At 44.3% G+C, this 24,383-nt stretch overlaps 2 protein-coding genes across 2 annotated transcripts in view; one reads left to right on the plus strand and one right to left on the minus strand.

Annotated features, from left to right (window-relative positions):
* EPB41L4A (erythrocyte membrane protein band 4.1 like 4A) overlaps window positions 1-1,142 on the minus strand; it is a 194,215-nt gene extending 193,073 nt beyond the window's left edge. The window contains exon 1 of the mRNA XM_084882830.1: window positions 1,026-1,142. Within this exon, the coding sequence (XP_084738956.1) occupies window positions 1,026-1,124 (99 nt within the window). The 5' untranslated portion in view covers window positions 1,125-1,142. The remainder of the gene's footprint in view (window positions 1-1,025) is intronic.
* The window catches only part of LOC311622101 (uncharacterized protein), a 138,349-nt gene continuing 115,025 nt past the window's right edge, over window positions 1,060-24,383 (plus strand). Inside the window, exon 1 of the mRNA XM_084882864.1 lies at window positions 1,060-1,831. Within this exon, the coding sequence (XP_084738990.1) occupies window positions 1,218-1,831 (614 nt within the window). The 5' untranslated portion in view covers window positions 1,060-1,217. The remainder of the gene's footprint in view (window positions 1,832-24,383) is intronic.

Raw genomic sequence — 24,383 nt, forward strand, 5'->3', positions numbered from 1 at the left:
GCTATGTAAAAACCGAATCGCATAAGGAAATGCCCAGGACCAACGCCATGAGGATTCCCTGCTGAGATGACAAGACTAGGAAAGGACACTTGCCAGCCTGAATCCGATTTCTCAGACGCCCAGCTCTAAGGGAGCCGCTTCCCTCCACCAGACTGGCTGCTGAGTTATCTAAAATGCCTGCCACCTAAAAGTGAAGGAGAAAAGAAAACAAAACAACCCGCTCCCAATTCCCACCACCTCTTAGTAGTAACGTCCTCCTCCTCCCTCGTTGCTAGGGCAAAAGGAGGGAGCGCAGAAGCCTCCTCCGTCAGGTTGTCAATAAGAGCCCGGCAAAATGAAGGAAGTGGATCTCTGCCATCTCCCAGGCTTTTTGTTTGGGCTCCCTAGGTTAACAGTACTCACTGCACTTGAACGACCTACAAACAGAAGCCGTTATGACCGAGTCGCCCTGAGAAAATGTGGACTTATATGTGGGGAGCCAGCCAGCTGGCTTGCGGAAAGGGAAATGATTTTCTGTCCCAACGTAGCCATGCCCAACGACGCGGCCAGGCAACACAATCACAACCGCCCAAGAAAACGTGTTTCAGCGCATGAACTCTTTTTTACTTCCCCCAAGGATCCTATCAAGAAAAGGCAGAGGGAGATGGAGCCATAGGCAGTCCATACATTCAATGCTGCGACTCCCTGGGAGCTGCAGGGGAGGGGGGACCCCGGAGATGCTCTGGAGGAGGCCAGGGTTGAGAAGGTTCCTGGCCTCCGATGCAGGACCGTGGGTTGCAGCTGAGAGTTGGTGCGTGGGCTATCTTTTGAGACATCAAACTTACTTTCCTTTAGGAGGGGACTCTAAGTTCACCCACAACTGCCACGTCCGCCCTCTACCTGCGCGCAGGGGTGCGGGAGGGGGAAGGGGGGGCAGCTGGGGCTCCTTCCCACCGCGCGGAGACCCGGCACCCCTCCCAAAGCGGGGGACCCCCTACCTCCCCCCGACTGCCAAACCCCCGAACACGCGCCCTTCCTGTGCCTACCTTGATGCCCTGCTGCTGGGTGGTGAGGGTTAACTTGGACTCATCCAGGAGCAAAACTTCGCAGTAAAATTCCTCGGGCACCGCGCAGAAGCAGCCCATGTCGGCGGCGGCGGCGGTGTCCAGCCGGGCGAGAGAGCTGCGACCCAAGCGCGCAGCCGCCCCCTCCTCCCCTCAATCAAGCCCGAGGCGTTAATGCATTGTCCGCGCCGGGGCCAGGGCAGCAGGAACGGCTGTCGGCGAGGTCCGGGGCGGGGGGCTCAGAGGGCGGAAAAGCCCGGAGATCAGCGCCCGGGAGCAGCCGGGGCAGCGCCTGCGGACCTGGGTGCGGAGCGCGGCGGCGGCGCGCCCCGGCACATCCTGCGGCTGCGGCTCCTCCGAAGGCCGGGACGCCGCGCCCCCTCCCGCCGCAGTCCTGGGGAACGCAGAAGTCTCCCGGCAATTGGGGGGCCGGCGGTAAGGTACGGGAGGGACGAGAGCTCGAGGCCCTCCCCAGACTTGGATGCTCCTGGGAGCTCTAAAGACCCCTCCGCCCGCGCACCACCGGAGCGCGGCCGGGGCGCATCGACCTCCTTCTCCTCCCAGCCTGCGGAGCCCCCAGAGGGCGCGCCCTTCCAGCTCCGATCCCCACCCCGCAGGTCCCAGTCCGGTCCGGTCCGCCGACGGGGAGCGCTGGGCTGTTCCTTTGTGTCACGGGCACCCACGACGTCCCGGCAACAACACTGCAAGGATCATCCCTTCCCGGTCCGCGGGCACCCAGGAGCCAGGAGGCGGTCGGAACGGGCAGCGGGTTCCTACCGAGACCAGCGGTGAGTAGAGGTCAGCCCGTCGCGCAGGGTGGCTTCAGGGCGGGGAGCCCCGAGCTCATCGCGGAGGACCGTGTAGAAGGGCCAAGTTCAAGCTCTCCCTTCGAGAATCCCCGGATCCGCGGCGGGGGGCAGCTTCCCCGGGAGTTTCAGAGGAAGGACTTGCCTCAGGGCCCCGGGGCTGGGAATGCGGCGGGCGGGCGGGGGTGCGCCCTGGGGCGCCAGGCCCCGGCGGCTCCGGGGAAAGTTCTCACCGGCGCTCGAGGTGCGGCTGCCCCGGCGGGAGCAGCCGAGGGACGGCTGGGTCCGCCCCGGCGTCCGCAGAAGGACCTCTGGAAGAGCCAAGCGAGGGCCGATCCGCCGGCCGGGGGCGCCCCTTCTGGGCGGGGTCTCGGCGAGGGGCGGAGGGCGGAGCGGAGGTAGGCGAATGGCGAGGTGCCCACAGGTCCGCCAGGCGATCAGCGCCCGGCGCCGGAGCCACGAGGCCGCCCGGAGCCTCGGCCCCTCGCGCAGCGTCCGTTTCCCGGGGAGACGGGGAGGCGGGCTCCGGGGGGGGGGGGGGCGCATTCCTGCGCGGACCCTGGCTCTCCGCGCCCTGGCCCCACGCCCTCCGCGCGGACGGCGTGTCCGGAACTGGCGGGCACGACAGCGCTGAGGCTGCAGTGACCCCTGGTGGGTCCTCGGGTTCGTGCACGGACAGCCCGGCCGAGCAGCCTCCCAGCAGGTGCAATCCGTGCGCTCCCGCTGGGAACCCGCGTGGAGTTCATTAACGCGCGTCCTCGTGGTTCCTGGAGACGCGCGGGAGGACACGGAGCCGCTTTGAGGGCAGGCCTCCCAGAAAACTCTGTAATTTCGTATTAGGAAGTGCAAGAGCTTTGGCATCAGACATAGTTTTGAGTTCCAAGCTTAGGTAACCAAAGCTCAAAAAATAAAATTGCTTAAAATGCCTTAAAAATAGTACCTTACACATAAACTAATGACAATTTTAAAGCTGGCAACGGCAGCGCGGTAGAACGGAAATGAACAATTTGTGACTTGGGAGGGAGTTTCCTTCCATAGTGATCTGCCACAAAGATCCGTCTGTGGGAAGCCCTTTTCCCTGCTATAGTAGCTCCATCTAAACATGAAGAGCACAACCCCCCAGAGGGCGATGCAAATCTGCCATGTTTGGTATGAACTTTACGAAAAGCTGAGAATCAAACCGATTTGATCTCCCAGGCTTTCTGTGAAATGGAAGCAGGTTTTGAGTTTCTAAGCAAATTTCTCTGTTCAACTTCGGGTTGTATTGCCCAAGTTTTGCCTGACGTGAGCTAACACCTTATTTATTCTGGGTTTAGCATCTTTGCTTGTGGGGGCTTTTCTTTTCTGTAATATAATACTGGCACAAATTGCCAAAGGGATTGAAAATTTTCATAGCCGATTTTCATTCATTATTATAATATTCAGTAGAGCTTCCTTAGTTTGCAAAAGCAAAAGATAGGGCCAGGTGTAATCGTTTATTTCCCAGTTTTAGGTCTTGTTGCCACGTGTTTTATGTCCTCTGATTCTGGAGGGTTTTGTTTTACCTTTAATGGTGATGGAAAGGCTGGGGCTTGGGGGTGAGGCTGCAGTTCTGTTCCAGGCTTCTCACAATGAAGAGTACAACGCCATGAAGCCCTGTACAGATGACAAACTTTTCTTAGTGAGGCATTTTCTTTTCCATTTCTTTATCAGGGATAGAGAAAAGAAAAAGAAAAATCCATTTAACACAAAATTGGAGTTTCCTAGAGATAATGGGAAGATTCCATGGCTAAAATAATAACAATGTTAATGAGCCATTGATATATACAATAAATTGCATATATTTATAGTAAAATTTGACACATTTTGATCTATGTATACACTCATTAAACCATCACCAAAATTAAGCTGGTGAATATATCCTTCAACCATAAAATTTCCTTCTGTAACTTATGAAAACTTCCTCCTGCTCCTCGCCACACCTCACCTTCCAGATAACCCCCAATCTGCTTTTTGTCACTCGATTTTCTGTATTAACTAGAATGTTATCAAATGGAATCATGCTGTCAACTTTTTTTTTTTTTTGAGGGGGGGGGGGTCTGGTTTGTTTTGCTCAGCATAATTATTTTGAGATTTATCCATGTTGTGGATATCAATCGTTTATCCATTTGAATTGCTCAGTAGTATCTATCTATATAAAAGCCTACCTGGCCATCACAACTGAACAGGCTGCACGGGGTGACCCGGCTGGTAGGCGGGTTAGTGAAGGGCAACCAAATGACTGAGCAGCAGGCTGTGTGGGGCGACCAGGCTGGTGGGGTGGGGAGGGTGGTGGGGAGGCAGCTGGGGGCAACCAGGCTGATGGGGGGGAGCGGAGAGATAATTGGGGGTGACCAGGCCAGCAGGGGGGGGGGCAGTTAGGGGTGAACAGGAAGGCAGGCAGGCAGGCAGGTGAGCAATTAAGAGCCAGCAGTCCAGGATTGTGAGAGGGATGTCCAACTGCAGCCTAAACCAGCAGTCGGACATCCCCCAAGGGGTCCCTGATTGGAGAGGGTGCAGGCTGGGCTGAGGGGACCCCCCAGCCCCTTGCATGAATTTCATGCACCGAGCCTCTAGTTCATTTATATGTACCTACAACAATTGTTTACCCATTTATTTGTGTACTAGTAATTTCCAATTTTTCACTATTACAAATATTATAAGTATTACAAATCTTGCTCTGAGGATTGTACTAGTAAGCTCAGTTGCCATAACAAAACACCTTAGGCTAGATGGCTTTAACAACAGACACTTATTTTCTCACAATTTTGGATGCTGCAAGTCCAAGATCAGATGCCAGCATAGTCACTTTCTGGTGAAACCTCTCTTCCTGGCTTATAGGTGGATGCCAGCCCACTGTGTCTGCTTCTTTGTTGGGAAGTGTGGGGGGAAACACAAGTTCTGTGATTCTTATTCTTCTTCTTCACAGAGAGGAAGGGAGAGGGATAGAGAATTAGTAACATCGATGAGAGAGAAACATCAAACAGCTGCCTCCTGCATATCTCCTACTGGGAATGTACCCGCAACCCAGGTACATGTCCTTGACTGGAATCAAACCTGGGACCTTTCAGTCCGAAGGCCGACGCTCTATTCACTGAGCCAAGCCAGTTAGGCGGTGTTTCTTCTTATAAAGACACTAAACCTTTTGTATCAAGATCCCACCCTTATCACTTCATTTAATCTTAATTATTTCCTTATAGGCCCCATCTCCAAATACAGACACATTGGGGGCTAGAGATTCAAACTATAAATTTGGCGGGGACACAGCTCAGTCTATAACAAGGATCCATGTCTTTGTATAAACATTTTACTTCTTTTGAAATTAAAAAAAAAAAAGAGTGGAATAATTGGGTTAGAAGATATACAAATGGAAAATAAGCACAGGAGAAGATGCTCAACATCATTAGTGATTAGGGAAATTCGTATTAAAATCACCATAAGAGACACCTGCAGATCTAGTAGAATGGCCACCATACCAAGCTCCCGCACCTCCATACCAAGTGTTGGTGAGAATGAGGGAAAGTTTGTGTTTGCATACACTGCTGGTGGGAATGAAAATGGTACGACCACTTTGGATAACACTTTGACACTTTCTTTAAAAGTTGAACATATAAACATATATCTTCCACAGAGTTTTGGAGAAAGACTTTTTCTGACTATGCAGAGAAATAAATTGACAAGATATTCAAACACACCCCACTGCCCCTACCCCTAGAAAAATCATACAGTTTTCCAACATGTGCATAACATAATACAGTCTCTTTAAAGCCTGTGTCAAAACCTTTGATCTCTTTTCAGAGATTTTTTTTATAAAAATATTTTCTTTGGTTAAGATGACATTTTGTCATAATAAGCCTATGTAGATGAGTCAAATGACAAACAAACTGAGAGTAGATACAATTTTATGGAAATATGTAGACCATCTGTGAAGGACTATAGGAATTCTCAGCCTGGAAAAAAAGCAATTTGATTTCACATAAAACAGGCCCCCGTCCATTGCTGAAACATGCATTTCACATCGCCAGATACAGAATTCTGTGTAAAGCACTATATTCTGTTTAGGAAGATGTCTTTAAACAATCCATGTCTTCCGTCTTTTTTTTTTTTTTTTTTTTTTTTTTTACTTTTTGTATTTTCCAAACTTCAGAAAGTTAACTGTAATTTGAAACAGGAAAGAATGCCATGAAAACATTGACAATAAAATAAGTAAACAATTGAATTACTTAAACACCGAGGGCAATGCAGAAGAATCACTTGGAAGACTTGTTAAGACACAGATCACTAGCCCCAACCCCAGAGTTTTGACCTGGAATGGGGCCTGGGAATTTGCATTCCTAACAAGTCCCCAGATGATGCTTATGCTGCTGATTTGGGATCCACACTTTGAGAAGCATTGCTCTAGAGATTATATTTCAAAAATAATAATAAAGGTTGTCCCTAATTTTTACCTATGAATAATTTTTAAAGGGGGAGGTGCATTTTTTACTAGTAGCCTCCCCATTAAGCCACCTCATCCATCATTGTATCATTAATGCCTGTCTAGAAAGTGTATTGAAAACTCTGCCAAGCAGATTACATCAAAAAGAGTCGTTTTTAAAGGGAAATATTCTTGCATCAGAAAGAGTAGTTTTTAAAGGGAAATATTCCTAGTTTAGTTTCATCATACTCCTGCCTAGTCTCTTCAGACACCTCACTTGGTTTTCTTTCTAATATAGTATGTGCCCGGGCACATCCAGTTTTTAAGACCATCCTGCCTTCTGACTCACTTCATATATATGTCATTAACCAGCTCTCCTAAGTATTGAAGCCTCAGATCCCATTTATTGAAGTACCTCCAGGGTATTGCCCACATTTCAAAGGAAGTCGTCTCTCAGGCAGCAACATAAGCTGCTTCTTCATTCTTGTGATCTCTATGCAAATGTTGTTGGGAATTTACTGAGAATTCTTATTTGTATACCTTGTTGGTGAATGAATTGGTATAGATTGTATTTCGTGTACATGTCTTGGAACTATGACTTTGAAATGCTCTAGTATTCCCTTCTCTGGTCAAATGCAAGCTAGCAAAAATTAGTTCAGAGGAGCTAGTTGGTAAGTCTAGCAGTCCTTTGGGAGATATTTTTAAAATTTTAAAACAAATTAACATCTCCTGCCTATTGGATTGAGAGAGATTCCAAAGATTGGTGAGAGTGGGTGAAATGAGTATTTTGATACATTGTTGGTGGAACTGTAGATGGATTCAGGCTTTCTGGAGTGCAAACTGTCATGCATACGATAATTTAAGTATTGACCCTGGGAATTCAAAATCTAGGAATTTACCCTTATCAAATAATAGCCACAGATGTATGTGAAAAGATACTGTAGTATGTTTAGAATATTAAAACTTTTGAAACCATCCAAGTGCCCAGTTAGAGCGAGTTGTTGCATTAATTCTAGTCTGTGTATCTAGTGGAAGAGTCAGCAGCTGTTAAAAAAGATGAGGTGGATGTATATGCACAGCATGGGAAGTTATCCCAGGTAAGCAGTGAGATTTAAAAAAAAAAAAAAGAGCAGTTTACATAATCGTCCGAATAAAAAGGCCCATTTTAATTTGTTTTTAAAAGGAAGCTTGAACTTTTTACAACGAGCAAGAATGAATTAAAAATGAAAACAGATTTTCGTATTAAGCAAAAGAAGACTGTCACGTTTCTGCCTGATGAAATTGACCTCAGTTTAAAAATGGATTCCTTTTCTAGGCTCTAACCTGGCTTCTACCATATTTTACCTGGTTCCCCATCAAAGAATGAGGAAGTTAGCCTCGTTTATCCTGCAGTTATTTAGATTTTAAGTCAGACTAGCCCTGGGACCTGCAAGAAGTCCCGTCACCTCTCCGGGCCTTCCTTGCACGCTAGTCTGTTCAATCCGAGACGTGGGATGCGTATTGGAATGCCTCTGGATCTTCGTGGCCAGCATGCTGCTTTCTCATCCCTTTCTTCTGGAAACAATACATTGCTCTTCCTTTTGAAGTGACCTTCCAGGGAAAGAGCAACCCGGTGTAACATTTGGCAAAGAAACATCTGGAGTGCATGACCTCTTGACTCACACCCAGCCTGCTGATACTGACCTTAAGAAGTTGCCAGGAGAGAAACTGAAAACAGTCATGTTATGGGTGGTTGGTGGACAGGACTAGAATGGAGACATTTTACTGTATTCCTTTTTGTACAAATAGAATTTTACATACTGATATTCTGTACACCTCCCACCTGCTGCCCTATTTTCATCTCAGTATGTCCCAGCGACTGCTCAGGTGTCCACTTTGCTCTGCCTCTTCCAGAGAGAAACAAGCCCACAACCCAGGCTTGTGCCCTGATCAGGAACTGAACTGGTGACCTCTCAGTGCATGGAACCATGCTCAGTCAACTGAGCTACATCGGCCAGGGCAGTAGTGTATAAGTATGCTTAGTCTGGGTTGTAGATGGGAGGAGTATATAGCCAACTATAATCAAATTACTGTATGACATTGAATCTAAGATGCTACCAATTACATTAATAACTTATTGTATTTACCACTAAGAAAGTAATAAAACTGCTAATGAATTGAAGACACCATCAATTATAGGAGGTGCCCCAATTTCAGAAATATTTTCTTGAAAATTGAAGAAGTGTGGTGTTAATTAGGATCATGTTTATACTACTTTTTTCAGCTAAAATAATTGACTTAACATTACTAATGTCTCCATATTTATACCATGTTCACTGGCAAATATAAGTGAAGTTCACAGGTACAGAAGTCTTCATGTAACATGGATATAAGAAAGAATCCATGTTGTCCTAGCTGGTTTGGCTCAGTGGATAGAATGTCAACCTGAGTACTGAAGAGTCCCAGGTTCAATTCTGATCAAGGGCACATATCTTGGTTACAGGCTCCCGGCTTAGTGGGAGTTGGGGGGCGGGGGGGGGGGGGGAATGTGGGAGGAGGCAACCAATCAATGTGTCTCTCACACATCAGTGTGTCTCTCTGTCTCGCCCTCTCCCTCCCACTCTCTCTAAAAATCAATGGGAAAAATAGCCTCAGATAAGGATTTAAAAAAAGAAAAAAAAGAAAGAAAGAATTCATATATATAATTTTGTAAATCAAATATCAGATGCTTTCAAAAACCCAACTGAAACCAACCTTTAAAATAGACTTGATTGCCTTCTACCAATTTCAAGCAGCATGCAGAACTGATGCTGACTCTCTGTGCCCCTTCACCTCCGCCACTTCCCTGTATTGGTCTTGAACTTAGCCTGGCTTCCCTTGAAGCAATCAGATGCTGGAGTTGTTCCAGGACTCACATCTGCTGTCCACACCACACAGAGCAAGGGGAGCCAACGGGTCTAACTTTCTTGGTTGGGGGCTCAGGATTCCCTCTGATGGGCCAGCCTGAGTCCCGGCAGTTCAGTGGAGCCATTAGGAACACAGATTCCAGAGCCAAGCATGTGAGCTCAGAATCCAACCCGGCTCACGGTTTCCCAGCTTTGCACCTCAGAGCAGCATAGATGGGGTACTATCATAGCACCTTTTTCATGCTGCTGTTGTGAGGATTAAATGGATGAACGCAGTGCTTACAACAGTGCCTGGGGCTTCGAAAATGCTATGAAAACGTTGTTGTTAATGAGGATGGTGTGATTCATCCCTGAAGTAATCACTGAGGCTAGAGGGAGACTGTACTGAATGGCTTAGCCTAAAAAGGCACCTCCAGAGGTCCAGACAGAACTTGCTTCTTTGGAATCCCATGGCATCCCCATATAGGGGCGCTGGGAAGAAAGAACTAGGTAATTAAGGCATAGAAAGCAGGTAGGAGTAACCAGCAAATGTCCACTACACAAGTCATGGCTTAAATGCACAGGGTTGTTTGACAAATTATGTTCTAAAATGAAGACCATGTGTCCAAGGTAAATAATCATCCTAAGCCTTATATGGTTGTCAGACACGTATTTTTCATATTATCAAGTGTCCATGTTACATAAATTATACATTTTAAAATACTCCTGAGACTCTTCTTTCCTCACATAATTTCTACTCAGCCAGTGCTTGGTGACTGTCCACTGCATACCCAGCTCAGAGATGAACACAGCAGACCTGCTCTCTGCCCCCATGGAGTCTTATAGAATGGTAGTTCTTAGCAAGCGTTCATCTCCCTTTATCTAGATCACAGTTTATAAAATAAAGGCATAAATAGGACCCTAGAAGGTCACTATGTGATCTGGGGGTTGATTAGATTATTGTTTGTGCTGCAGTGTTGTGATGAGGAGTGTCTTTTATGTGTCTCTCTGCCCTATTAGATTATGAGCTGCTTGAAGGCAGAGGCAGGACCCTGTCCCGTTTTTTCTCTGTAGCACCTAAGACAATGCCTGGCAAATCACAGCTTTTAACTAATTAATTTAATCAAAACTTCAGAAAAGGAAGGTGCATGGCTGGAATGGGTAAGAATTAGAAAGAGGCAGTTCCTGAATATTATCCAAACAATACTTTTAAGTTTGCAACTAAGGATAACAAAGTTTATGCTCCCATTATCTACATATCAAAGCAAAATGTGGCATACAATCTACCTCTGAAACGAAACCCCAATTTTTAGCTGAGGGTTTTCCCCATATTTCTTGGTCAGTACGGATGGCTGTGTGGCTCAGACCTGGCTCATGAGATGTGTTAAGTATTAAATGGTACTTCCTGAGAGTCTTTTAAGCATCAAACAGACTGTCAAATTACATCGGGAAGGTTAGGGAGAGGTGGGGGAGATAAGAGATCAACCGAAAGACTTGTATGCATGCATATAAGCATAACCAATGGATGCAAAACACTGGGAGGTGATGGCATGTATGGGAGTGGGAGGGGGGTGCAATGATAAGATATGTACACATATAATACTTTAATTAAAAAATAGAAAGAAAAAAAAAAAGAAGGAAAGAGACATGCAACATCTCCATCCTCCCTCCTTGCACCTGGGATGTGGATGCCATGGCTGGAGCACAAACAGCCACCTAAAGACAGCAGCAGGGCAACTGTAACCACTGTGGCTAGAGGGAGACAGTACTGAATGCAGCCTGTATCCCGCAAGCTTGGCAGCACCACCAGGATGGGAGCCTGTCTCTGGGCTTCGTCATGTCCACCTGTCCAAACCCGTTGTTTGTGTTTGGGGTTTCTTTGGTTTTTGTTTATAGGCAATTAAATGTAATCTTGACTGAAACCCACACACATCTATATATGTAAGACAGCAAGTAACCAAATAAACAACCTACTTAAAAAAAAAATCTAGTTTTATTGATTTTATTAGAAAGAGAGTGGAAGGGAGAGGGAGAGAGAAACACTGATGTGACAGCCTACATTTTTTTAAGGACCACTTGTTTATGTTTTATATGCTACTCCTTAGAAATAAGTATGGTCTATTATTGAATGAAAATATTTAACTTGTCAGATTCTGGGTATCTTTAAAAGGAGTACATTTATTTTAAGATTGAATAGCAGCAATTTTGTATGATCCAATCTACCTTCTAGATTTGTATTTTATTTTTTTAATATGTTTTTATTGATTTTTAGAGAGGGAGGAAGGGAGATGGTTAGAGAGATAGAAACATCGATGAGAGAGAAATATCATCAATTGGCGACTTCCTGCACATCACCTACCAGGCTTGACTGGGACTCAAACTGGTGACCTCTTGGTTCATGGGTCATCACTCAACCATTGAGCCACACCAGCCTGGCTCGTTTTTTGTTTAACTTGTAACTTAGAGTTCTTAATTCAGAAAGAACTAGGAAGGAAGAAGGGATTTCTTGCCCTGCAGAAGTCCAATTGGCCACCTCCAATAGCAACCTGTCCTGTCCTTGCCCCTCCTTTGGCCTCTCTGGGCTTGGGAAACAGGAGCAGGAACAGAAAACAAAGGTGGCGTGAGGAGGATACAACAGGGTGACTTGTCTCTCAGAAGTTGTCATCATTAGGTTTTTAAAGCCCACAGCCCCTTTCTCCAGGCCCTGTTATACAAGTAACCCACTGCAGCTTGTAAACCCTGTGAGAACGGCAGGACCAGTCTTATCCTCCTGTGAGGCTGAGAAAACGGGGGCTCAGAGAGGTGACCAGGCTTTCCCAGAAAGTGATGTTTGGGGGGAGGGGCTTTGTTCCACTAGGGCCGTGGTTGGCAAACTGCATCTCACAAGCCACACGCGGCTCTTTGGCCCCTTGAGAGTGGCTCTTCCACAAAATTCCACGGCCTGGGTGAGCCTATTTTGAAGAAATGGCGTTACAATAAGTTTAAGTTTTAAAAATTTGGCTCTCAAAAGGAATTTCGATCGTTGTACCATTTGGCTCTGTTGACTAATGAGTTTGCTGACCACTGCACTAGGGCATGCTATGTACTAGTATATATAGCTTTCCACATACTCATGGATCTGACCCAATAGAGTAATTTTTCCTTTCTTAAGTAAAGGTGAGGTAAAACAAAGATATGCTAATCCTCTTCAGTCTGGTTTAACAAGGACTCCTACGGGACCATCTGAGGTTAGACAATCAATATTCATTCTGTTCTTCCTTTCTTCTCTTTCTTTTTCTTTTGGATTTCAGATTTTGCAAGCTGTCTTTGGAGGGAGAGCTGGGGAAAGGGGAGGATTAAGGCACACACAGGAGAGCCTCATTGATATTTCAGTCTCTCTCTCCCTACTGTACTCTTGAAAGACCACGGCCCCTGCTTGCTGGGCCAGGAGACCCCTGACTGATTGAACCTGCCAGCACACTTCAGCTGGCTCCCTAGCAAACATATGGTGTCAGGGTCAATATTTACCTTCATTTAATGCATGCAGTGCTTCATCTATTTATTTATTTATTCAGCAGGCAATTAGGCTCCACAGAGCAAAATCCCTTTGTTCTCCTTATGGATTACTGAATATCAGAGCTGTGGAAAACAAATTTCAGACAAAACCATCCAGCCTTTAGTTTACATACAGTTGTTGCTCCTCTGAGAGAAAAAAAAAGAATAGACACACAAATATATTTTGGGATTATAGTATTATGTGTAACACATAATATATATATTTGAAAATACATTATTAATAATATACATATTACTTGAGAAACATGTATTCTTTCTAATTTAGGCATACATCATGTCAATGTGTTGGTATTTTTGCTACTTTTGAGAGGCTTTTATGAACAGAAAGGATTTGGGGGGATTTTTTTTTTTAAACTATTAGTAATGTCTTGAAGTGAAAAAGTAAAATTCTAGGTCTTTCTTGAGACTTTAGTTCACTTACAAATCTTATTCTGTTCAGAAAACTAACAAATTTTAATAATCACTTTTTTTAACAATCACTTTTAAGAAATCTTTGATTACTGTGTTAAATTAATATACAAACTTAGTTAATTAGAAAATACCTTCACACATTTTAAATTGCATTTATAAAATTTGTTGCCATCTTAAGTATTTCAATTATCTAAAGAACAAGCAAAACCTTTTTAAGAACCCAACTTACTCTTATAAATAGATGTTAAGCTTATTTTGAACGTTTTAAGATTTCTAATCCTGTTTTTGAACTCAGTAAGATATTCTTAAATTTTCCAACTTATAGTCACAAGTTTAAATTCATTATTCCATTATACATTCATATTGGAAACAAGGCTACTTGGTTATCCAATAGGCTCTATTTTCTTAAGTATTATAAATATTGTATATGAAGTACCAAATATGCACAGGTCACTTAACAAAAAGTTATTTATTCCACCCTTATCTGTGTGGCTCAGTTAGTTGGAGCATCATTCTGCACACCAAAAGGTCAAAGGTTCAATTCCTGGTCAGGGTACATACCCAGGGCGTGGATTCAAATCCCAGTCGGGGTGCATTTGGGAGGCAACCGATCGATGTTTCTCTTTGTCTCTCTCTCTCTCTCCCTGCCTCCCTCTTTCTCTAAAATCAATTTTTTAAACAATTGAAAACATTCTTGATACCCTGTGTTTGCCTCTATACTTAATTCTAAGTCTTCCTGAGACTAAAAAGTACTTAAAAACTAAAGGAGATAATGTCATCCCAAATAATTTTGGGGTTACTGTCTCAACAAGCTAATATGTCTTTGAGATCACAGATATTAAATGAGATGTGAGGATTAGAAATATGCAGCTCCATCTTCCTCCCAGGCCCTGTGGTCAGGCCCAGCCCCTTCCTGCAGTCACTCTGTCAACTCCACTCTCCTGGCCACACAGGGTGGTGGATGGGCTCAAATCTTTTATCCCTCTTCGGCTGTCCCACCCTGCTACTTCAGAAAGTTCCTCCCCCTCCTTTAATTCATAAACTATCCAATTAATCACCAGGTTCTTCCTATTTCATCTACAGCCTCTGAAATGTCTCAGGTCTGCCCCACCTCTCTTTCCCCACAGCTGTTGCTGAATTCAGGCTTCATCATTCCTCTTGCTAAGATTGGTCAGTAGCCCCCACCAGTCTCGGTTATTCCAGGGCCTTCACCTTCAATCATAACAACTCCACCGTTGCCATCTGCTAACACCTGCATGCCAGGCAGCAAAGCAAGATGCTTCCCTCTGTTATCCCCTTGACTTTCACCAGATTTCTACCTAAGATGAATTATTAGCCTTGTTTTGAGATGAATAAATTGAAACACAAAAAGGTTAAATAACTTTTTCAAAATCACACAGCTAATGGGGAGATAAATCAGGACTTAAACCCAGTGCTTAGGAGTTCTCACAATAATGTTATCTCCCTTCTTCGCCTATAACATTCCCTACTATTTTTTAAAACTGTATTTATGGATCTCTTTCTCTGAGAAGACTGCCCCACTCCTGACCCTGGTCTGATTGAGGTATCTCTGCCTTGGTTTTCCATAGTATTTGCTACATTCCTTTATCAGAGCACTAAGCACACTTTACTATAAATGATGCACTTACATTTCTTTATCTTTCCAGCATAGAGGAAAATGTCTGACACACTGATAAATAAATGGGGCTGGGATGGGGATGGAAGGAAGCAAGCAAATATCTCCTCGTTGAGACTCAAGCACAGATTCAGAGACGAAAAGACTCCAACATTTACTATCCCAGTGACCTTGGGCAAGTCATTTAACCTCTCTGATTTATCTCAACGATTAAAGAATAACAATTCCTCTTGCTGGGCTGTTGTAAGAATAGAATTAAAAAGTGTGCCCATCAGCAGATGAGTGGATTAAAAAACTGTGGTACATCTACACAATGGAATACTATGCTGCGGTAAAAAAGGAGTTCTTACCATTTGCAACAGCATGGATGGAACCGGAGAGCATTATGCTAAGTGAAATAAGTCAGTCAGAGAAAGATAAATATCACGTGATCTTACTCATTTATGGAATATAATGAACAACACAAGCTGATGAACAAAAACAGATCCAGAGACAGAGAAACATCGATCAGACCGTCAAACCTCAGAAGGAAGGTGGGGGTAAGTGGGAGAGATCAACCAAAGGACTTGTATGTATGCATATAGGCCTAACCAATGGACACAGACAACAGGGTGTGAGGGCATGAATGGGAGGGATGGGGGGGGGGGGGCCTAATGGGGAGTTGAGGACACATATGTAATAACTTAAAGAAATTTTTAAAAAAAGAATAGAATTAAAATATACAAAAACTATTAGGCATACTGCTTGACACATGAACAATAAGTAATAGCTGCCATTATGATATTGCTATGATTATTGACCACAAAAGAAGGTGTTGTTTCTGAGTAGGTGATGTGAATGAGATATATAAAAATAGAGTGTTTTTACAGAGGGGAGGGGGGATTGGAGGTGAAAAAGGTGAAGGGATTAAGAAGTAAAGATTGGTAGTTACAAGTAGTCATGGGGATTTAAAGTACAGCATAGGGAATATAGTCAATAATATCGTAATGACTATGTATGGTGCCAAGTGGGCTCTGGAATTATCAGGGAGATCACTTTATAAATTATATAATTGTCTAATCACTATGCTGTGCCCCTGAAATGAATGCAAATAATATTGAATATAAACTGAAACAATAAAATTAAAAGGCAATGGTTTGTTTTTGTTTTTGTTTTTGTTTTGGGGGGGTGGGTAAGTAGAGTGTCTTGCAGGCAAGAGCCTGGCCTCTTTTGGGAACCAACAATAAATCAGTGATTTCAGAATTTCCTTCCTGTCTCCAGACTGCTTCCTTTCAATATAATCCAAGAATGCCATAAGTCTCCTCTTACCCATGGTTCATTTTCATTGAAACCCATAGACATTTACTGAGTCCCCACTGTGTGCCAAATACAGAGTCTTGTGGAAGATGCATTATGGAGGACAGGCTTCTGCCCTTTTGTTCTCCCAGGGAACAAACTAACACTCGCTCAGTGTGGACAGGAGTAAGGGCCATTGCTGGCCCCAGTGGAGCAACCAAAAGTGAAATCAGATGGGTAATTTACCAGCCCAGGGCAAGTTTGGGTTGTTGAAAGCCCAAAGCAGCTACAGTGTGAAATACTGAGATTGTGGACCAAGCTAGAGAGCTCTTAACACATAAACTTTCCGTGACTGGGTACCTTGGATTAATGTAACTAAATCAAAGCCCTCCGATAAACCTAGATTCTGCTGCTCCGTACAATGGCTTCTGTGTAGAGCAGGAATCAGACTATGACAGAATTTGAATCTCTGTTCCACTTTGCCCTTCATCAGAGTCTCATAGCTGAACATGGCACTTGGGACTTTCTTCTGCCGAGCCAGGTCAGTACATTTTATCTAGGTGATTGCCTGTATTGTATGATTTAACAGGCCCAGAAGACACAAATTCCGAAAGCTCTCCATCTCCCAGAAATTTCCCCAGCACTAATACACTCCTTTGGGTTAGCAGCTGACTCCAGGAAAATCCATGTGAAGTTGGCTTTCTTGTATATATTGGCATGATCTAGTTAATAATGAGATGAAAGTGCAGAATAAGCAAAACTGAATACCAACTGTGTGGCAGTCACAGGCTAGCGGCTGGGACACAGAATGAAGAGGATGCAGGCCCTGCCCTCCAATGGCTCAGAGCTTAGTGCCTGGAGACTGGATGCCTGCTGCACTGCCGGAGGGAGGGGGCTGCATAGGGCCTGGCATGGAGAATTCTAACCTACCAGGGTAGCATGAGGTCCCAGACCAAAAAGGCAAGAGGAAGACAAATATAATATAAACTAGGGGCCCAGTGCACGAATTCATGCACCTTGAAAGGAACTGTGGGCCACAAGGCTGTGGTGAGCACAGGGGCAGGGTCTAGGCCTATCTTCCATGCTCACCCAGCCCCTCCTAGCCACAGCCCCTGTTTCCCTATCTGCCCACAGCCCTGCTCCTGCGGCCACCGCTGCTCCCACACACTAACAGTGCTGGCCCCACTCACACCCTCTGACAGTGAGTGATTGGGACCATTGTTGGGCACTGGCAGGTGCAAGCAGTGGCTCTGGCGTTGGCTGCAGGTGTGAGCACTGGGCAGGACCATGGTGTGTGGGAGCAAAGAATTTTCGGTAACCACCAGAAGCTTGACCCGATGACAGTGACCAGCACCCAGCCTTGATCTGGCACCCCCACTCACCTGCTCCACGGTCCCACTGCAGTTGATGCCTGCTATGTTCCTGCTCTGCTGCCTGCTGCTGATGCCCGCCATATTTCATGCACGCCCCCTGGTGGTCAGTGCACGTCATAGTGACTGGTTCTGTTCTGCCATTTGGTCTATTTGCATATAAGGGTTTTATATAGAGAGATTTTAGCTGCTTTATAGTTGACCTAAGACAGCCTTGTTTCCTGGACTTCTCCAGTCCGCTCTCACCTCCGCCTCTGCCTCCTACAGCATCTGCAGTTGGCCATCCCAGTGTCGAGCATTCACTTAGGTGGCCTGTCCACTTCACATGCTGAGTGACTGGATGGTACCCACTCCTCTCAGGCCTGCTGCCCCAATGTCAGGCCCTCATTTTCTTCACAGCCAGGCCCCTCATCTCCCTGCCTCCAGCCCATGCAGACAGAGCCTCCTTCTGCAGCACAAAATCTGATCTTCATCACCTTCTAGGTATGTAGCTCCCCAGAACATACACAGCTCTGGTCCTGTACACTTGCCCAGACAAACCCCCATGCACTCCTGAGTTAAAGCCATAGCAGGGTTTATGTGCCTTTATTTTTAATAGAATCCACCAGATTTCTTTTCCCAAAGTTGTAGCAACTATTTCTGCCCATTCTCACTTGCCCTTTTTTAACTTTGCAACCCTGCTGTATGAAACATACCGTCTCATTTTTATTTGGGTTTGGTTTTTTTCTTTATTAGAGAGAAAGAGAAGGAGGGAGAAAATGGGGAGGGAAAAGGGGGAGAGAGGAAGACAGGGAAGGAGAGAAAGAGAGAAGGAAGAGAGAGAGAGGGCAGAGAGAAAGGGGGTCTCTCATGTTTAGATGGGTGTTTTTCCCTGACCTCTAGCCAAGCTGAGCATTTTTTAAGATATTTTTTGGTTATTAGGAGTTCCTCCTCTATAATTTGCCTGTTCGTAATCCTTGCTAAATTTTCAATGAGAGTGTTTTTTCTTTTCTTGTTAATTTATAAAAGCTCTTTGTGATACTAACATTTTGATTTTCTAATAGACATAATAGTTAAAACTTACTGAGTGCTTTTATCCACCAGACACCGTTTTCCCAGTCAATCTTAGGTCTTTTGATTTTGTTCACGCTCTATTTTCCTAAATATAAACGAGTAAGTGTACAATGAATAATGGGTAAATGAATGGGTGAGTGAATTGAATGAATCAAATGTGTACATTTTATCTGCTCCCAAAGGCTGGCTTTTGGGCAGGGGCTATTTCATCCCAGGAGTCCTCTATCTTCTCTGGTTCTCCTTCATCTCCTTTCCCTGCTCCTTCCAACCACCACTCTCTGCCTCTTGATGGGCCCGGTATAAACACATCAGAGACACTTAAATGCTTTCAGAAGGAAGAGAGTGCCTTTCTCTCCCTTAAGTGCTGGGCTGTGGAGAAGAACTCAGGAAACGCTCAGGCGAAGTGAGTGCAGGAAATGCTTCTTGTTTCATGAATTGTAAGGGGGGAGCAGTTACTACTTACCTGAAGTGATATGCCGAGCACATAGGGACATAAAAGACCTTGGCAATGAGGCAACTAACTTTTTAGTGTTATTTCTTTAATATACTGTATCCTTCTGGGAAGAGTTTAGAATCCTCTCTGGTTTACTTACGAAGCACCAACCAGGCTGCACGCAGAACTCGAGGGAGAATTTTGCATTGTTCCAATTTACACAAAAAGGAGCAGAATCGAAGGCAACTGGGCGAAGTAGATTGACAGATCCAGAGAGGTTTCATCCCCAGAGCATGGACTGGATGATTTTCTTTTAATTTTAGATGTGTTTTGCATTTGGATTTATACCCAGTGTAATTCAAGATTAAAATATTCCCTCAAGATCCCCACTTCTGCTGAGACTACAAAACAACCCCAACTGCTCCTTTCTTGCATTTTCCCCACCCTGGTTTTCCTTTAATAGTCCATTCTTTTAATGACTCATAAATTAAAGTCAGAGCATTTGGGACGCTTTGTGTGTTACGTGCAGATAAAATACTTAAGTGTTTCATTTGGAATCCAACATCGTTTCCTGAGGAAATTACTGAAATCACAGAATTGTTGAATAAGCTTATCAGGTGGCAGGCAAAAGTCAACTTTTTCTTTTTCTTTCTTTTTTTAAACAGAGAATCCAAAGCAGCTTTACCTTATGCAAATGGAAAGGCCTCAGTCTAGAAGTCACTTAGGTCAGGCCCAAATATCATTGCCGACCGATGTATGCAATCAGAAAACAATGATTTCAATAAAAAATGAGCAGGACCAGGTTCTGCAACCTTAATAACTCCAGAAGCCAAATCCCTGGAGATGAACTCATGACATCTGGGTTTCACCTGTCTCCTGGCTGGAAGCAGAGGTCCAGGCAAAATGATCAAAACACTGGTCCATAACATATTCTAGCCTGAGGGTGATCGTTGACATCAGACTCGGGTGAACCCTGAGAGGGATCAATGCATTCATTATTTAATGAATATTTACAGAGCACTTACTCTCATGTATCATTCTACCAGCAATACACTAGGTCCTCGTGGTGGGGGGACAATCTCTGTTCCCAATCTAGCAGGGGGAGTCAAGTCAGATGCCCTCAGAAGCCAGACAGGTAACATGCAGGCGGCAGGCCAGGTGGGAAGTGGGCATTGGAGTGGACGGAAGAGTGGAGGCTCCGTATAAGAGGCTGCCTGTCTTCTGCTCCATTGGTTACTTCCAGAAGGGAACGTGAGGGAACTCAGAATAGCCACATTTTCCCCAGCTTCCAAATCCCAATTTTATTGTGAAATGTCTGTCTTTTACAAATTGGCAACTAATTACAATTCTTTAATAATAATAATAATAAAAAATCATTGTGTCCATAAAGCAGAACATGACTGCAAGGCCAAATTTGACCCAAATTTGCCGGGGTGCAACCTCTGACATAGACCATCCATTAGAATTTAAAAACATGGGCAATGAATTTCACAAAATGTTGCCATTTCCTTATCCTCTCCCCTCAACTTTTAAAAAATTTCAGATAACACAACGGAATACTACACTGTTATAAAAACAAAAAAAAGAAGGAATTCTTACCATTTGCAGCAGCACGGATGGACCTGGAGAGCATTGTGCTAAGTGAAATAAGTCAGGCAGTGAAAGAAAAATACCACATGATCTCACTCATTTTTGAAAAATAAAGAACATTATAACCTGATGAACAAAAAGATAGATACAGAGGCAGTAAAGCATTGAACAGACTGTCAAATTACAGCGGAGAGGTTGGGGAGTGTTGGGGTTATGGGGAAAGATCAACCAAAGGACTTGTATGCATGTATATAAGCACAACCAATGGACACAAGACACTGGGAGGGCGGGGGGAGAGGGGGAGGATAGGTGACAGGGGTAGGGGAGGCTGAGGGAAAGTCAATGGGGGGAAAAAGGAGATATATGTACTACTATATGTAATACTTTAAACAATAAAATAAAAAATTTTTAAAATGACAGCAGCCAACACAACCAAAAAAAAAAAAAAATCAGCTGTATGGGACAGCTACGTTTAAAATAACTGACATAAAATAAGCTTCTTTAAATGGTTGGAATATGACAATGGAAATCTCTCCCTGCCCCATCCCCCCACCACCGCTTGGAGTATCTAAGATTTCCTATGCAATGACTGAAAATATAGGAAACTTTCTAATCAGGTGTCCTTGCCACCCACCTATCATTGGCACTCTGTTGTGGGGTTCCTCCCCCCAACTCCTCGGTTGTCTCAAGATCTACATGCTACCCCTTTGCATATTCTGAAACTCCTGGCCCTGTGAATCCTCACTCACTTTTACAAAGAAGGTAACCTTTCCATGTGTTTTGGGGATTGCCACCTTCTCTCACTCCACTCCCAGGAAGTCTCCTTGCTGGTTCCACCCCGCCAGAGTGTTGCACCGACCCCAGCAGCAGTGCCAGCCCTGCATCCTGCTGCTGTGCTCAAATTAGGAAAAGGAGCCTTGACTCGAGGCACCTCACCAACACGTGGAAGATTGTCAGAAGATTGTATGACTCCGTTATGATCTCCGTTATGGATGGGCTCCCTTAGAGTCCTGTCGTACACAACCTAACCAAGAAGGGATGGCCCAGTTCCCCTTGCCTGAGGGGCACGCTCTCCCCAATCCATCTTCAGATTCCTTCTCTTTTGGCGCTTTCTAAATTCATGGCCCTTGGTTTTCAACTTCCTGCTTTCGAAATTAATCAACCAGTCATAATAAAAGACCTGAACTAGGTGCTCCCCTACGCACCCCCCAGGTCTTGATCTGATAAAAGACTGACAGTCACTTGTGCTTTGGGAGAGGGGTGCTTTGAACAATCTGGAACGGAGAGGGATAAGCGATAGCATGTGGCAGCTTTCCAGGGATTCCAAAAAGGAGACTGAAAATTAACTTCCATAACTGCAACTAGTGTAATCTACCCAAAGATACCTTTTTTCATTTGCTTTGTTTTTGTATTGTATATACATTGTTTTCCGAAGTTTGGATTCTAGTGCTTTTAGGACTTTAACCACTCCTTTTAATTCTTATGTACTGTGTGACTTAAGAAATAGATTCTGCTCTTAAGACGAAGACTTAAATGAATTTGTTTCATTTTCATGTAATATAACTCCAGCATGAACAGTACAGAGCTAGGATGACAGATCCATGGTGTGGCGGACCTGGGCCTTCTCTATGATGTTGATCAACAAACCTAAAGCATCATTGTCCTCATCTGAGTGGTCCAAGACGACTGACCACCACCTTGTACAGGTTCCTGCAGACGAGAAAGGGGGACGTGAGGGAGAGGGTGTGCCCATTCTCCATCATGGCACAACCCAGCAGTTACATTTATTATTTCTGCTCATAATTCATTGGCCAGATCTGAATCACATGGTGTCTTGGTCTGCTCAAGCTGCTATAACAAAACCTGGTGGTGCCAATAACAGAAATTTAGTTCTCACATTTCCAGAGGTTGGGAAACCCAAGATCAAAATGCTGGTTGAGGTAGTTGTGATGAGAGCTCTCCTTGGCATGCGGGTGCTGCCTTCTCCCTATGTCCTCATATGGCAAGGAGAGAGAGAGAGATTTCTTCTTAGAAGGCTATAGTCCTATGGGATTGGAGCCAATCCTTATGAACTCATTTAACCTTAATTACTCCCTATAAACCCTATATCCAGAAGTAGTCACATAGGATGGAGGGGTTAGGTTTCAACATATGAGTTGGGGGGCATACAATTCAGTCCATGACACATGGTCTCATCCGGTTGCAAGGGAGCCTGGGAAGTGTAGTATATATTCTGAGCAGGATTCTATTACTAATATTGAAGGTCCACTAGTAACTCAAGTTTTACCTGCCCTGTTCTTCTAGGTATTTCCTTTGGCAACACTATTTTAGTGTCTTTGTTATTTTATTGGCAGTTTTTTAAAGCTCAGTAACAGTCATATCTATATTCAGAAATAAATTCATTATAAGGACCAACATAAATGCCACAAATGAATGTTGATTTAGCATCTCAGAGAGCAGAAGTGACCGGCAAGCTAATGCTAATTATAGAAAACCATTTTAATTTAATAAGGCTCTATAAAGCAAGGGAAGAGTGCCATCGTTTGTTTTTCTGCTAGTGACTGGCTCAGCTCTGCTCTGCAGCACTGTAACCTGACAGGAGCACGGCAGTGCTCAGACTCCTCAGTTGCCTCTGATAGCCGACCACATCCTGCAAAATCAAAATCGGATTTTAAAAATATGCAAACTAAGGTCAAACAGCCCCACATCTGAGACTTAATGGCTAATCTGTTCAGACAGCTGCTTCTTGGCCATTAAATTACAAGGTGACTGAGTTCATTAAGATTTTCACACACAACTAACTCCTCAAATTGTATGCCATACTTTTCTAAGACTTCCACGGGCAAAGCTAGTCAGATGAGCTGTGGTTAGAGCAGAAAGAGCCAATCTGTCGCCGTTTGTTTTCCAGTAGACAAAGAGACATTATTTTCAGGTTGATTAAAACTGGTCACCGAAGCCAAATTCCAGAATGAGATCATGAATATCAGTCACTGTGGGGTTTATTGTCAAAGGCAACTGGGGGAAAAGTCCAGTGTTTGGGGTTTTTTTTGTTTGTTTGTTTCATTTTGTTTTTTTGCTCAAAGACATATTGCCAACAATTCAATTTAGACATTAGAATTGTTACTTTATTCACATTATCCTGCACACAAATATGATGAAGTCAAATGCAGGACATACTAAGGGCAGCAACTGTATGCCAAGAAGAGAGCTCTCGCTAAAACCAAATCAACCAGCATCTTAATCTTGGACTTCCCAGCCTCTGGAAATGTGAGAAATAAATTTCTGTTATTTGCACCACCCAGTTTTGTTACAGCAGCTTGCACAGACTAAGACACCATATAATTAAGTTGTGGTCTTAAATACTAACCATATATTTAGAGATTATTTAATATACTAGTATACACATCATTGGGTCAGATCAGGCATTGTTTATTATTATTGCTATTCTCTTTTCTCTGACAATTGGAACTTATTTGTATTAAAAAACTACATTTCTAAGCAAGGTAATATGGAGCATGCTTCATTTTGCTCATACAATTTATATTATTTTCTTATTAAACTAGAGGCCTAGTGCACGAAATTCATACATGGGGGAGGGGGGGGTGTCCCTCAGCCCAGCCTACACTCTCTCGCAGTCCGGAGCCTTTGGGGGATGTCCGTATGCCAGTTTAGGCCCGCTCCCTACCTGGAAAGCTTTTAATCCCTCCTTCCCTGGTACTCCTACTCTACTGATCCTTCCCTTCTAAAATTTAACTTTTCCTAGACCTCTGCCCCAATTATATAAGCAACTCAGGATGGCTGGTACTTAGTACACACTTATCATAAACCAGTAGGGGGTGCGGACTGGGCCTAAGCCAGTAGACGGACATCCCTCTAGCAGTGTGGAACCCCTTGCTCCTTACCACCTGCCTG

The sequence above is a fragment of the Pipistrellus hanaki genome (assembly GCF_964339955.1).
Source record: "Pipistrellus hanaki genome assembly, chromosome: 4".
Lineage (NCBI taxonomy): Eukaryota > Metazoa > Chordata > Mammalia > Chiroptera > Vespertilionidae > Pipistrellus > Pipistrellus hanaki.